The 14481-nt window shown below is 36.4% G+C and overlaps 1 protein-coding gene across 1 annotated transcript; it reads right to left on the bottom strand.

Annotated features, from left to right (window-relative positions):
- Positions 1-353: 353 nt before the first annotated feature.
- Positions 354-12990, bottom strand: elac1 (elaC ribonuclease Z 1). Its single transcript, XM_042488821.1, has 5 exons — positions 12760-12990; positions 11861-12064; positions 9961-10019; positions 9137-9347; positions 354-899 (listed from the first exon to the last, which is right to left on the bottom strand). The coding sequence occupies exons 1-5, from the start codon at positions 12914-12916 to the stop codon at positions 400-402; spliced, it is 1131 nt and encodes a 376-aa protein (XP_042344755.1). The 5' UTR covers positions 12917-12990; the 3' UTR covers positions 354-399.
- Between the last annotated feature and the right edge of the window lie 1491 nt (positions 12991-14481).

Raw genomic sequence — 14481 nt, 5'->3', positions numbered from 1 at the left:
GTTGTAGTAAAAATAAATGTTAGATGATGCTCCTACATCAAGTAATGCCATTTTCAGACCACTTAGCAAGCTTGTGCAAACAGTTATGATATCTCCGGTATGAGACTTGTGTGTGCAAGAAAGCACTAAACAAATTTATTTTATATTTTGTATTGTGTTTTGAAGTTTTTAAAGGAAAAAAAAATTATAGCAGTTGTGGTTTTGAAAAACAGAAAACTCGAGTCCTTTGATGAAAACAAAAACACCTTTGTGAATAAAAAACCTACAAAACTTAAAAACATAAATCCAGAAATATAGACAATCAAAAACTTCACTATGAGTAATGTTCAAGAAGCTATCTTTATTGTTTACAAGAATTGTACATAAACATTGAGTTGTTTTTTTTTTCTTTTTTTAACATTATTTTGTGTTTTCTGTTGACAACCTTGTTCTTTTGAGCAGAATGGGCAGAGTAAGAAAGTCCTCAGCCAGAGTCACTTTTACACCACTGTCCTGCAGAGCATCTTCCGCCTGTCTCTTTAGCTCCGAGACATCGTCCTCACCCCCTTCCTTCTGTAGGGAACAGGGTTTGTACCTCTGGCTGAAGTGGTACAGCACCAGGCTCTGCACACAGCAAGTCCGAGCCAAAGCTGCCGCCATCTCAGGTGTACTGTGTCCATGATCCACGGCTTTCTCTCGTTGCTCGTCCCCGAGGGTGGCCTCATGAACCAGGACATCTGCTCCATTGCACAACCTGAGTGGACCTTCCCCAAGAACTGAGCTGCAGTCTCCTAAGATGCAAACTTTTCTTCCAGGAATTGCTTCTTCCAGCACATCACTAGGCAGAAGGACACGCCCGCTCTCCAGAGTCACAGGCTCACCAGCTTTCAGGCGTCCATACAACGGCCCAGGTTTCAAGCCTGGGGGACACAGATGTAGTTAAGTATGCCTTTATAATAATTTTTAAAAATTTCAAAAAAGTCAGCATGGTAGGTTGCAAAAAAGTCATAGTTTCGCATGTTGTAAAAATATAAAACATTTTGCTGTGTTTCAGTTATGGTCAGCTGTATCTGTATTGTGTATTTTTCTGAGTGTGGCAGCAAACATGTTTAATGAGAGACAGAGCTCTTCATTTTCGGAAGATTTTTGTTTCCTTCCAGGTACCGATGCCAGCTTCCTTTTGAGTGACCTCAACTGCATATTGCTGCTGCGGATTGGCTGCTCTGGTGCCCTGGCCTATTTAACGCCCAAGCAGGTCGAAGGGATGTCAAGGGTCAGTGCTGTAAGTAGAGCGCATTCTTCGCGGCCTTCCGACTGTTTGATTATGTGTAAACTTAGTGAGCTCTTTTGATTAAAGCAGTGAGCTGAGACATAGCTACATTTGTACTAACTTGCTGATTGATAAGCTGTGTGTTGGTTATCTTAGTAATGTCTGAGATTTCCATGTACGTGTTGGCATACCACTATTAAATCAGTGCTGTCAGGAGTGCAGGAAAAAAATTGTTGTGCATAATTTGACTTTTTAAAAAAACTATACTATTGCCTTGTTGGCCATTTTTTTGACATGTTAATTTCTGCGTTTTTTTTTGCTTTTTTGGCCTGTATTTCCACTTTGTATACTATTACAAGTCTCTATGAGCTATAATATGTCGTTTTCAGCCATTCATTGAGCGGTCAAAATTTGACTTTTTTCAACATACTATACTATTGCCTTGTTGGCCATTTTTTGACATGTTAAATTCTGCGGGGTTTTTTTTTTGCTTTTTTGGCCTCTATTTCCACTTTGTATACTATTACAAGTCTCTGCAAGCTATTCTATGTCGTTTTCAGCCATTTTTTAGGAGCGATCAAAATTTGACTTTTTTCGACATACTATACTATTGCCTTGTTGGCCATTTTTTGACATGTTAAATTCTGAGGTTTTTGGGGTTTTTTTTGGCCTCTATTTCCACTTTGTGTACTATTACAAGTCTCTGTGAGCTATTCTATGTCGTTTTCAGCCCTTTTTAGGAGCGGTCAAAATTTGACTTTTTTTCGACATACTATACTATTGCCTTGTTGGCCATTTTTTGACATGTTAAATTCTGAGGTTTTGGGGTTTTTTTTGGCCTCTATTTCCACTTTGTGTACTATTACAAGTCTCTGTGAGCTATTCTATGTCGTTTTCAGCCCTTTTTAGGAGCGGTCAAAATTTGACTTTTTTTTTCGACATACTATACTATTGCCTTGTTGGCCATTTTTTTGACATGTTTAATTTCTGCGTTTTTTTGCTTTTTTGGCCTCTATTTCCACGTTGTGTACTATTACAAGTCTCTGTGAGCTATTCTATGTCGTTTTCAGCCCTTTTTAGGAGCGGTCAAAATTTGACTTTTTTTCGACATACTATACTATTGCCTTGTTGGCCATTTTTTGACATGTTAAATTCTGCGGGTTTTTTTTGCTTTTTTGGCCTCTATTTCCACTTTGTATACTATTACAAGTCTCTGCAAGCTATTCTATGTCGTTTTCAGCCATTTTTTAGGAGCGATCAAAATTTGACTTTTTTCAACATACTATACTATTGCCTTGTTGGCCATTTTTTGACATGTTAAATTCTGAGGTTTTTGGCTTTTTTTTGGCCTCTATTTCCACTTTGTATACTATCACAAGTCTCTATGAGCTATAATATGTCGTTTTCAGCCATTCATTGAGCGGTCAAAATTTGACTTTTTTCGACATACTATACTATTGCCTTGTTGGCCATTTTTTTGACATGTTAAATTCGGTGTTTTTTTGGCCTCTATTTCCACTTTGTATACTATCACAAGTCTCTACGAGCTATTAAATGTCGTTTTCAGCAATTTTAGGGAGCGGTCAAAATTTGACTTTTTTCGACATACTATACTATTGCCTTGTTGGCCAATTTTTTGACATGTTAAATTATGAGGTTTTTGGCTTTTTTTTTGCCTGTATTTCCACTTTGTATACTATTACAACTCTCTACGAGCTATTCTATGTCGTTTTCAGCCATTTCTAGGAGCGGTCAAAATTTGACTTTTTTTTGACATACTATACTATTGCCTTGTTGGCCATTTTTTTGACATGTTAATTTCTGCGTTTTTTTTGCTTTTTTGGCCTCTATTTCCACGTTGTGTACTATTACAAGTCTCTGTGAGCTATTCTATGTCGTTTTCAGCCCTTTTTAGGAGCGGTCAAAATTTGACTTTTTTTCGACATACTATACTATTGCCTTGTTGGCCATTTTTTGACATGTTAAATTCTGCGTTTTTTTTTTTTGCTTTTTTGGCCTCTATTTCCACTTTGTATATACTATACAAGTCTCTGCAAGCTATTCTATGTCGTTTTCAGCCATTTTTAGGAGCGATCGAAATTTGACTTTTTTCAACATACTATACTATTGCCTTGTTGGCCATTTTTTGACATGTTAAATTCTGAGGTTTTTGGGGTTTTTTTGGCCTCTATTTCCACTTTGTATACTATCACAAGTCTCTACGAGCTATTATATGTCGTTTTCAGCAATTTTAGGGAGCGGTCAAAATTTGACTTTTTTCGACACACTATACTATTTGCCTTGTTGGCCATTTTTTGACATGTTAAATTCTGAGTTTTTTTGGCCTTTTTTTTGGCCTGTATTTCCACTTTGTATACTATTACAAGTCTCTATGAGCTATAATATGTCGTTTTCAGCCATTCATTGAGCGGTCAAAATTTGACTTTTTTCGACATACTATACTATTGCCTTGTTGGCCATTTTTTTGACATGTTAATTTCTGCGTTTTTTTTGCTTTTTTGGCCTCTATTTCCACGTTGTGTACTATTACAAGTCTCTGTGAGCTATTCTATGTCGTTTTCAGCCCTTTTTAGGAGCGGTCAAAATTTGACTTTTTTCGACATACTATACTATTGCCTGTTGGCCATTTTTTGACATGTTAAATTCTGCGGGTTTTTGACATTTTTGCCTTACTATAGCCTTGCTTTTTTGGTCATTTTTTCAACATGCCTTTTTATGGTGTTTCTGCTGTTTGTTGCAACATTCTTTGCCATGGCGTGTCTCAGCACGCTATTTTATGCAGTTTTAAGGTGTTTTAAGCTATTTTTGGGACATGTCATTTTTTGACATTTTTGCCTTACTATAGCCTTGCTTTTTTGGTCATTTTTTTCTACATGCCTTTTTATGGTGTTTTTGCTGTTTCTTGCAACATTCTTTGCTGTGACGTGTCTCAGCACGCTATTTTATGCAGTTTTAAGGCTCTGTCCAAGCAAGGTTTAATTTGTTGTGCAAATTGCAAGAGTGCTGAAGTAATAATGTTGAAATTACCGTTAGAGGAACTGAAATGCTACTGTACAGGTCATTTAGGAGTGTCATTTTAAGGTCACTCGTAAACAGAGACAAAAATGAGGAAATATTTAATGTGTAAATGAGAAAAACAAGGGTGTGGGTGTCTGGTCTCTGTGAATGAGTTCAACAGGTCATGCAGTAAAGGAAAAAACAACTCCTAAAAAGGGACTGTCCTCGAAGTTGACCAATCCAGAGGAAGTGCCACGCTGAATGGGGAGCCAGATGACGAGGGGGACCAACCAGAAGATGATTCTACCTTTATTTACACTTCCTCATTGTAAATAGTATAAAATACTGGATCAGGGAAAGACAGGTTATCAGAATGCAGGCTGACTCGCTGATGTTATCGGCTAGGGAGATGCATTTCTGATCCAGAGCTCTGTAACTGCTCATTGCTTGCTTGAAAAGATTCACTAAAAGGTTTGAACTCAAAATTCTAAATTTTGTGTGGACATTCAGTTATTTATTGCTTTTTGAGTTGCTTTTAAGAATTCTGAACATAGCACTCCCCCTGGGAGGGTGACAGTTTTTTCTACTTGCAGCAACCAAGAGAAAAACTCCTTCACTATTTTATGCAAATTTAAGCTGTTTTAAGCTATTTTTGGGACATGTCATTTTTTGACATTTTTGCCTTACTATAGCCTTGCTTTTTTGGTCATTTTTTTCAACATGCCTTTTTATGGTGTTTTTGCTGTTTCTTGCAACATTCTTTGCTGTGACGTGTCTCAGCACGCTATTTTATGCAGTTTTAAGGTGTTTTAAGCTATTTTTGGGACATGTCATTTTTTGACATTTTTGCCTTACTATAGCCTTGCTTTTTTGGTCATTTTTTTCAACATGCCTTTTTATGGTGTTTTTGCTGTTTCTTGCAACATTTTTTGCTGTGACGTGTCTCAGCACGCTATTTTATGCAGTTTTAAGGTGTTTTAAGCTATTTTTGGGACATGTCATTTTTTGACATTTTTGCCTTACTATAGCCTTGCTTTTTTGGCCATTGTTTTCAACATGCCTTTTTATGGTGTTTTTGCTGTTTTTTGCAACATTTTTTGCCATGGCGTGTCTCAGCACGCTATTTTATGGAATTTTAAGTTGTAGAACCATAGTATGGAAAACTGCACAAGCAAAAATAAAAACCCATACAGATCATCATCTAAAATATGCCCATGTTTATGAAGAAAGGAAAAATATATATAATTGTCCAGATACATGTATTTTCACCTTCAACAGCAAAAATGAAAAATAGAAATCACACTGACTGGACCAAGTTGGACAACAGACCTAAAAATGTGAGGACTACTTTGCAGCTTCAGGACCAACTCAACAGCTAGCAATTAATAATCTAGAGTAGGATTAGTTAAATGAATATAATTAAGGAAACGCTGAAGGGATATTTAGAAAAGAGCAAAGAAAAAAACACATGAAGATGTAATAAAATGTCAATCAGCATTCCACAGGCATTTTAGCCAAGTCCAACTGGCTGACGGCTGTTGGCCATTTTTTGAGCTATTATATATCATTTTCAGCCATTTTTAGGAGCGGTCAAAATTGGACTTTTTTCGACATACTATACTATTGCCTTGTTGGCCATTTTTTTGATATGCTAAATTCTGAGGTTTTTGGCTTTTTTCTGCATCTATTTCCACTTTGTATACTATGAAAAGGCTCTACAAGCTATTATATGTCGTTTTCAGCCATTTTTAGGAGCGGTCAAAATTTGACTTTTTTCGACATACTATACTATTGCCTTGTTGGCCATTTTTTTGACATGTTAAATTCTGTGGTTTTTTTGCTTTTTTTGGCCTCTATTTCCACTTTGTGTACTATTACAAGTCTCTGCGAGCTATTATATGTCGTTTTCAGCCATTTTTAGGAGCAGTCAAAATTTGACTTTTTTCAACATACTATACTATTGCCTTGTTGGCCATTTTTTGACATGTTAAATTCTGTGTTTTTTGGGGGGTTTTTGGCTCTTTTCGGCAGATTTAAAAAGATGCACGTATGCCTGGTTCTGTTTTACATTTCTCAACCGCTATGTAGCTGGATGCAAAAGGCCTGTTTCCTTTCCTACAGGGAGTGATGACTGGATGTAGAAACTGTTGTTAGTTGTTTCCCCTTCACAACTCATTAGACCTGTCAATAAGAAGAATAGATGAGAAAAAGTGAAATTTCACTGACTGTATTGGAAAAAGCACCAGAACACCTGTCATTCCACGAAACTACCATGAAAGGCTGAGGGCATTACAGTGTCCATACCACTAATTCGTCACGTGCATATGAAGTGCACATTGTTTTTAAATGCCATATTCTACTCTATTCTACTCTACTATACTCTACTCTACTATAATATATCCTATAATGTTAATACTTTTGTGGCAAACTCTACTATGACTCTTATGTTGAATAGTATTTTTATGACTTACTATAATGTGACTTGAAAAAACTATTTCTCTATGATATACTTTACTATATTTTATAAGACAGAATTTCAACATACTATACAATGACTACATATTGATATTTTTAGAACATACTCTAAAATTTCTATTTAACTTTTTTGACATGCTATGAAATGATTTTTACATGCTATTTTAAAGACATACCATACACGATATACTCACGAAAACCTCAGAATTTAGCATGTCCAAAAAATTGCCAAAAAGGCAATAGTATAGTATGTCAAAAAAAGTCAAATTTTGACCGCTCCTAAAAATGGCTGAAAACAACATATAACAGCTTGTTACATGCCAGGCAGGGGCACAGTGCTGTGTGTCTTTTTCTCCACTGTTTTTTCTCCCTCCTCCCTTGTGCTTTTTCGAGGTGCTAATGATCTGAGTGTTTCCACCTGTGCATACCACCTGTGCAGAGGGTCAGGATGCTCATTGGTCCCCTCCACTCTAACCTGGCCAATCATCCGTCGGCATGGTTTTCAAAATGGATGCCCCACAGAGTGCCAGTGTCTCTTTTGTTCCTTTTTTGTTCTGTGCCTGAGCTGGCTGTGTGTTTTTGTGACCTGTGACCAGAACTGTGTTTTTGAATTTGGTGAAAGGTTTGTGATGAGAGGTTGTGGAGGTTGTGGATGTTGGGTAAGTTGGGAGTACCCTTCACATTTTTTCACACACTTCTCGAACAAACGAATTCTCTGTAGACATACTAGGTTAAGTGGTTGTTGCTACCCCCTGTTTTTTTGTTAGTAAAAGCTGTTCTTTAGAGAAGGGAGAAGGTTTTTGTTTATAGTTTGTTTTTTGAGATAGTGGTTTAGTTAGTTCCAGTTTTGTTCTATTCAGTTATTTTCTTTGGCACAACCACCTGGTCCCATCCTCTCTCACATTTTGAGAAACCTTTGTTTGGTCACCAATAAATTACAATTATTTCCACTTCTACTCTGGTTCGTCTTTCTTGGTTGTCGTGCTATTGTCCCTTCACTTTAAAGGGAACGTAACATAGCTCGTAGAGACGTGTCATAGTATACAACGTGAGAAAACAGGCCAAAAAGGCCAAAATTTAACATGTCAAAAAATGGCCAAGAAGGCAATAAATAGTATGTTAAAAAATGTCAAATTTTGACCACTCCTAAAAATGGCTGAAAACGACATGTTGTAGCTCGTAGAGACTTGTAATAGTATACAAAGTGGAAATAGAGGCCAAAAAAAGCCCAAAACGTCAGAATTTAGAATTTCAAAAATGGCCAACAAAGCAATAGTATAGTATAATGAAAAAGTCAAATTTGACCGCTCCTAAAAATGGCTGAAAACGACATACGATAACTCATAGAGACGCGTCAAGGTATAAAAAGTGGATATAAAAGCCCAAAACCTCATAATTTAGCATGTAAATAGTAAAGGCAATAGTATAGTATGTTGAAAAAAAGTCAAATTTTGACTGTTCCTAAAAATGGCTGAAAAAGACATATATTAGCTTGTAGAGACTTGTTATAGTATACAAAGTAGAAATAAAAGTCAAAATAGGCAAAAAAAAAATCCAGAATTCAGCATGTCAAAAAATGGCCTTTCAAAAAGATGGCTGAAAATGTCATAGTATAGCATGTCGGAAAAAAGGCCAAAAACAAAATCTAATCTACGAACTACAAGGTACCAGGTTCCCCTCGGTCTGTTCGATGGCCTCGTCTGGCCCATGTATTTGAAACAGAAGAACATCAGTATGATGTATACTATAGTATGTCGTCCAAAATCACACAAAAAAGTCATACTGTATTATGTCGCCCAATAAAGCATAAAAGTCATACTATAGTATGTCATCTAAATAGCAGAAAAGTCATAGTATTAGTATTTTAAAAAGTCACATTATATTAAGTCATAAAAATACCATTCAGCATAAGAGTCATAGTAGAGTTTGCCACAAAAGTATTAAAATCATAGTATATAGTATAGTTGAGTAGAGTACGGCATTTCAAAAAAAGGGCAGTGATATGCATGTGATGAATTAGTGGTATGGACACTGTAATGCCCTCAGCCTTTCATGGTAGTTTTGTGGAATGACACGTGTTCTGGTGCTTTTTCTGATACAGTCAGTGAAATTTCCCTTTTTCCTCATCTATTCTTCTTATTGACAGGTCTAATGAGTTGTGAAGTGGACACAACTAACAACATGCTAATGTTTAAGGTCTATATCCAGTCATGACTTCCCTGTAGGAAAGGAAACAAGCCTTTTGCATCCAGCTACATAACGGTTGAGACATGTAAAACAGAACCAGGCATACGTGCATCTTTTTAATTCTGACGAAAAGAATACATTCACATATTTCTTTCTTTGTGACGTTAAAGTAATGGAGAAAAAATAAAAAAGACAAAGTGCAATTACCTAGTTCCTTCAGGACTTCAGTCTTCAATCTTCCAGGTCGATCTTTTTCCTGAATGCAAAAACCAAAGGAGGGGATACGGTGAAACAACCTGAAGGCCTTGACTACAAACGTCTTGTCCTCAAAGAGGTGGTAACAGTCACTGGAGACATCCAGGGGGATTGTTCTGCCTGGCTGCTCCTGTGGGTGCAGAGGACCGCGCTCCGCTGTTATCTGAAGGGACACAACATCAAACATGAAAGGTTACATGCTCCTGTTTGGGTGGAGAACACCGTCTCTTGAACTTAGGATATATTTTCATATAAGTTTATATATATGAATGGAAGCCAAGGTAAAAATTGGGCTGTTTTTTATTGTTGGCATTTGGACACAGTAGTTGTAAATTACAATTATTAACATTGCGAAATGAATGAAGATACAGTAAAGTGCATACACTGATCTCACAAAAAGGAAAGAAAATATAATGCAAGCAGACACGGTACACATGGATTTTGTTAAATGCTAAAGCACAGTAGGTTAAACCCCATTAAATGCTTCTGTAGTGCAGGGTGGAGTAAGGTTTAAAAACAATCAGCACTACTTAAGGTTGTGCCAGGCGTGACGTTTTGGGTTTGGCCAAAACTACAGGCCAGTAGGCAAAAGAGAAACTTTTCACATAGCCTCTTAAATATGATAGACAAAGTATATGAAATCTGGAAAATAATATTACCATGATATACCAGTATATGAGTCCAGTACTGTTAAAAGTATGTTGTACTTTGCACTTTATGAGCACCAAGGTGTTACTTATCATCACACAGGATTAACACCAAAATCAGTCAGTTACCTCCAGGCTGAGCTGTCCCTCCTGTGGACTCTGTTCAGTTGTGGGCTCCAGCTCATGTACTATAGCAGCATAAAGAAAATAGATGAGACAATATAGACATTAGAATTAAGCACAGTTAAACAACAGAGATAAGAATGAATTCAGTAAATCAGGCTGGTAAGTTATTTTGCAGTGTAAAACAGATCAAATAGATTTTAAAAAAAAGTGAAAAAAGTGTTGTTTCATAAAAGGAAAAAGTAAACATCATAGCTATTAGCATAGCTGTCAATGGGATTAGAGAGCTAGTTTCAAACTGTCTGATCCATCAGAATTGTATGCCTCTGGGTTAATCAATTCCTTTTAATGACTCCAGCATGCTTTTCTGACAACTCGTGCTTCAATGCCTCTGGAAACTTGCTACAAGGAGTCATGGCAGACAGAAAGAAACAAAGTGTGACTTCATGTCACAAAGCAAGATAACAACAGTGCTGTTTGTATGTCTTTAAAAAGAAAATTTCAAGTAAGGATGGAAACACCAGTAATATACTGAAACATCTTTCTACACAACATGGTCTTAAATTCCAAAAATGCCGTGTTTTTGAAACTTGTTTTCTTTGAAAACAAATGCTGCAAAAATCATCTCATTTCATCCACACTGTGTTCAGACTCAGAGATAATAAAGCAGCTGCATTAACAATAAAAACCTGTGAAGAACTATTTATAATCCCCCACAGTAAACTGACCAGGAATCAATAAGGAAACTGATTAAGAAATGTATTCAGAACACTAACAGTATTGTTAATAATAAACTCTCATCAATTCCCATCTCTAAGCATAGCTTTGATTTGCTACTGAAAACCTAATAAAGTTTTGCAAAATATTATCTTATACCTACCTTACAATTAAAACAACTACATGTTCTATTACATTTTCTTTTTAAATGCTGCGTGTTCAATCAAGATCTTGACTACCAAGTAAAAATGTTCTTAGTTTGGATTAGAGCCCAACTGATATGGGACCAATATCGATACCGATTTTATATTGAAAAAATTCATTGATCAGCGATATGGTGACCAATACGGTGGAATTGTGAGCTGAATAAAAAAAAGATCATTTCTATGTGAATTGTGCACTGAGTTTGCACCGATATGACTATGCAAAAGTATTCAGAAGGCTGTTTCTTAAACAAACAACTTTTATTTAACACTTTACTTATTTAACATTTCACACAAACAAAAATGAAGAATATATAAAAATAAAAAAAACATCAGTACTGTATGGTCTTTGCTGACCATTTAAACAAAGAATAAATACAATAAAATAAATTGCTAAATAAACATCAGTACTGTTCATTATAAGTCAATTGCTGAGCATTTCTAAACCACCCAAGCATAATTTTCTGCATTATATGGCCTGTAAAAGTAAAAAGGAAAAGTTAAAAAATAAAAAGTTTTTTTATCGGTGCATATCGGAAAAAATATACGCCGATGTTGATATGCTCCAATATATCTGTGAAAGGCTCATATTGGCCGATAATATCAGTTGACCGATAAATAGGTTGGGCTCAAGATTTGATAGCAATCCATTATGTAGCAGACACACTCAACACACAGGGGAGGTTTGATCTGCTGCTAAAAATGGGAGTAAACATTCTATGTACTTCAAACTATGCATGCTTTTAACCTATAGGCATTTCTTTTGTTTCCAAAAAGCTATGAAAATACAAATTTTGACATATCAGAATGAACTCATATATTCTCTGAAGGAGGCAGTCACACTCAGAGCAAAGAAAGCACAATTTCGTGTCAGACTGTGCAACCGCAGTTCACACTGGCTTTGTGCTGACTGACAGATTACCAGTGTTTTCAAGACTTAAATAGTATGGATACATAACAGCTCAGGTGGTACGTTTTGCACCTACCTGCATAAGGGAAGAGCAGCTGTGATCCTGTGAGGCCAAGTGTCACCCTTAGAAAGTGCCGGAGGCCCCGGGGCCCATAGATGTCAACACAGTTCAGGTTCTGCTGCTCAGGGTTGGTGTTGAGGCTCACAGTGCAGAGGAGACCAGGCAGACCAAACAGGTGATCTCCGTGCAGGTGGGAGATGAAAACCTTGGTGATTCGACCTGGGTAGAAAACAGGACATATTACATTACAGGTGGTATAATGCAGAAAGACCTATTATGTCTGAGGTACATAATACTGGATGTAGTGATATAAAAGGCAGTAAATTAATATATACTCATCATATTACTCATTCATTATGCTCCAAAATCTTCAATACTGACAGACACTAAGACATTTTGTTATATAGAGGATACATTCAGTGCAGTATGTCATAAGTATAAAATAAAAAGCCATAGTATAGTGTGTCATAAAAACATCATAAAAAAGTCATAGTATAGAATGTCATATAATATCTTTAAAAAAACATAGTATAGTATGCCGTGAAAACATCATAAGGTCATAGTATAGTATGTCGAACAGGTATTATTAAAAAGCCAAAGTATAGTGTGTCATAAACATCATAAAAAAGTCATAGTATAGAATGTCATATATCATTAAAAAGACATAGCATAGTATGCTGTGGAAATCATTTAAAAGTCATAATATTGTATGTCGTGGAAATATCTTTAAATAGATCGTAGTATAGTATGTCTTTTTCATGTGTCTGAACCATCTGAACATGTTTTAAGGACATCCAAAAATCATCCAAAAATTAAGTGGACTTTTGATGAACTCAACGCTGCTTTTCAATTACTTTAAAGACCTTGTTTCAGTTTCCCAGTAACATTTAAAGGCAGGGAGAGGAGTGACTGACCGGCTCTGAGCTGGCTCTTCATCAGCTGGGTCTGGGTCCCCTCCCCGCAGTCAAACAGCCAGCACTCCCCCTCAGTCCGCAGCACCAGAGCCGAGGCACCGCGGTGAGGAGACGGGTAGGCCGAGCCGGTCCCGAGGAAAGTCATATCCATAGTCATCTCCCCCAAACTTACACGACGGCGGCGGAAAGTGTGAAAAGTGCTAACAGCTAAGACTGATGCGGTACGCCTGCCACGCTCATCGTAAACAGTCGCCTGGTGATGACGTAACACAAGCGACGCTGCGGCGTTTAGAAAAGTCGGACTTCTCACATAGTTTCTTATTCAAAGCTACAAATGGCTCAATATAAAATCTGTGTACATAGAGGTACATTATTGCCCATTTTACGAATGAGAAATGTGTTATAGCGTTAGGAGTTTTATGTGGAAAGTCCACTCTAGTATAGGATACTGTTTAGAACTATAAAACTGATTTAAAAAACATACAATTGTGTTGAAAACAGGAGTTTTTATTGAGAACAAGACTTTGTTCCCAATATTGTCTTATTATTGGAGAAGTTTAGCATACATAATGTAGACAGGCCTACTTTAAGAATAAACCCAAATTGAACCTCTGAGTTAAAACTCTTGAGTAAGTCACTAAAACTTAGTGAAGACAAAAAAGCTCTTTTTCATTACTAAATATGTTAAATTAAAAATAAGATGGAACTGTATGTATATTTGGGTTTATTTTCTTATCATTTTTATCTGGTTTTAATCTTGCTCAACCTGAGGCAGAGGTTATTTGATGACTAAGATTGGAGAATGTGCCCTTGTTCGTCTGTAGGTTGGTATTAATAAATGGGGGGAAAAAATTCATTTGCATGAATAGAGCTTGCATACACAATGTCAGTTGCATCAGTGTGTTAAAATCCCTCCGAAACTCATTTAGTTGTGCTGACTGTTCTCTTGATGCTGATATGCTGATTTAGGAGGGCAACAAATTCAATAAAAACTTTAATTTTTATACTATTTACCTCTTTATTGCAGTGACATTTGTCATAGATTCAAAAACATAAAAAATTATATGACATCAAAATAACCCAATACAACATCTAGAACTAGACTGAAATACATAAATCGTAACAGTGACTAATTTCACAGCAGCTGGGAAAACAACTAAACTAAATTTAGAAGAGTTAAGTTGCTCACCGAAAGAAAACATTTGCACATTTGAAATCAGCAGCCCAAGGAGCCAATCAAACTGTATCAAACCACATTTATTCTAACTGCAGTATGCTATGAGGTCTACATCAGGGAAACATGAAATGACTACACACTGAACATTGTGCAGGCACTTTGATGCAAGCGGTTCAAAGGTCCTAATACAAGATCCTGAGATTAAAATTTACAGTGGTCTATATTTAAACATATCTAAGACTAAGACTGCCAATGCCCTTGACAATTGTCTATGGAAATATTATGAATGAAGCAAGCTAATTGGTATTTCTAGCGTAACTTTTAAAGTTTTCAGTTAAATGTGTAGCTGGGAAATCACTGGATTTGACTCAAATGTTCATGTAAACAACCTGCCACATTAAAAATAAATGCTCTAGCATTGCTTGGTTTCATTATAACAAATATATGTTTCCAATAACAATCCATCTGATTTTGTTGTAGGCATCGTTACCTTTTAGAGTCTAGTACGACACTGGTTCCCAACCACCATTCAGGGTCACCAAATC

This window comes from Plectropomus leopardus, chromosome 6 (genome assembly GCF_008729295.1).
Source record: "Plectropomus leopardus isolate mb chromosome 6, YSFRI_Pleo_2.0, whole genome shotgun sequence".
NCBI classification, from domain to species: Eukaryota; Metazoa; Chordata; class Actinopteri; order Perciformes; family Serranidae; genus Plectropomus; species Plectropomus leopardus.
The sequence above is the reverse complement of the archived record's forward strand: the minus strand, read 5'-3'. Positions and strand labels throughout refer to the sequence as shown.

Excerpts from the sequence above, each read along its gene's own strand:
- elac1 (XM_042488821.1), bottom strand. The coding sequence starts at position 12,916 with ATGACTATGGATATGACTTTCCTCGGGACCGGCTCGGCCTACCCGTCT. Across the intron at positions 10,020-11,860 it reads GCTGCTCTTCCCTTATGCAG|TACATGAGCTGGAGCCCACA; the intron begins GTAGGTGCAAAA and ends ATGCTGCTATAG. Across the intron at positions 900-9,136 it reads TGAAGTCCTGAAGGAACTAG|GCTTGAAACCTGGGCCGTTG; the intron begins GTAATTGCACTT and ends TGTGTCCCCCAG.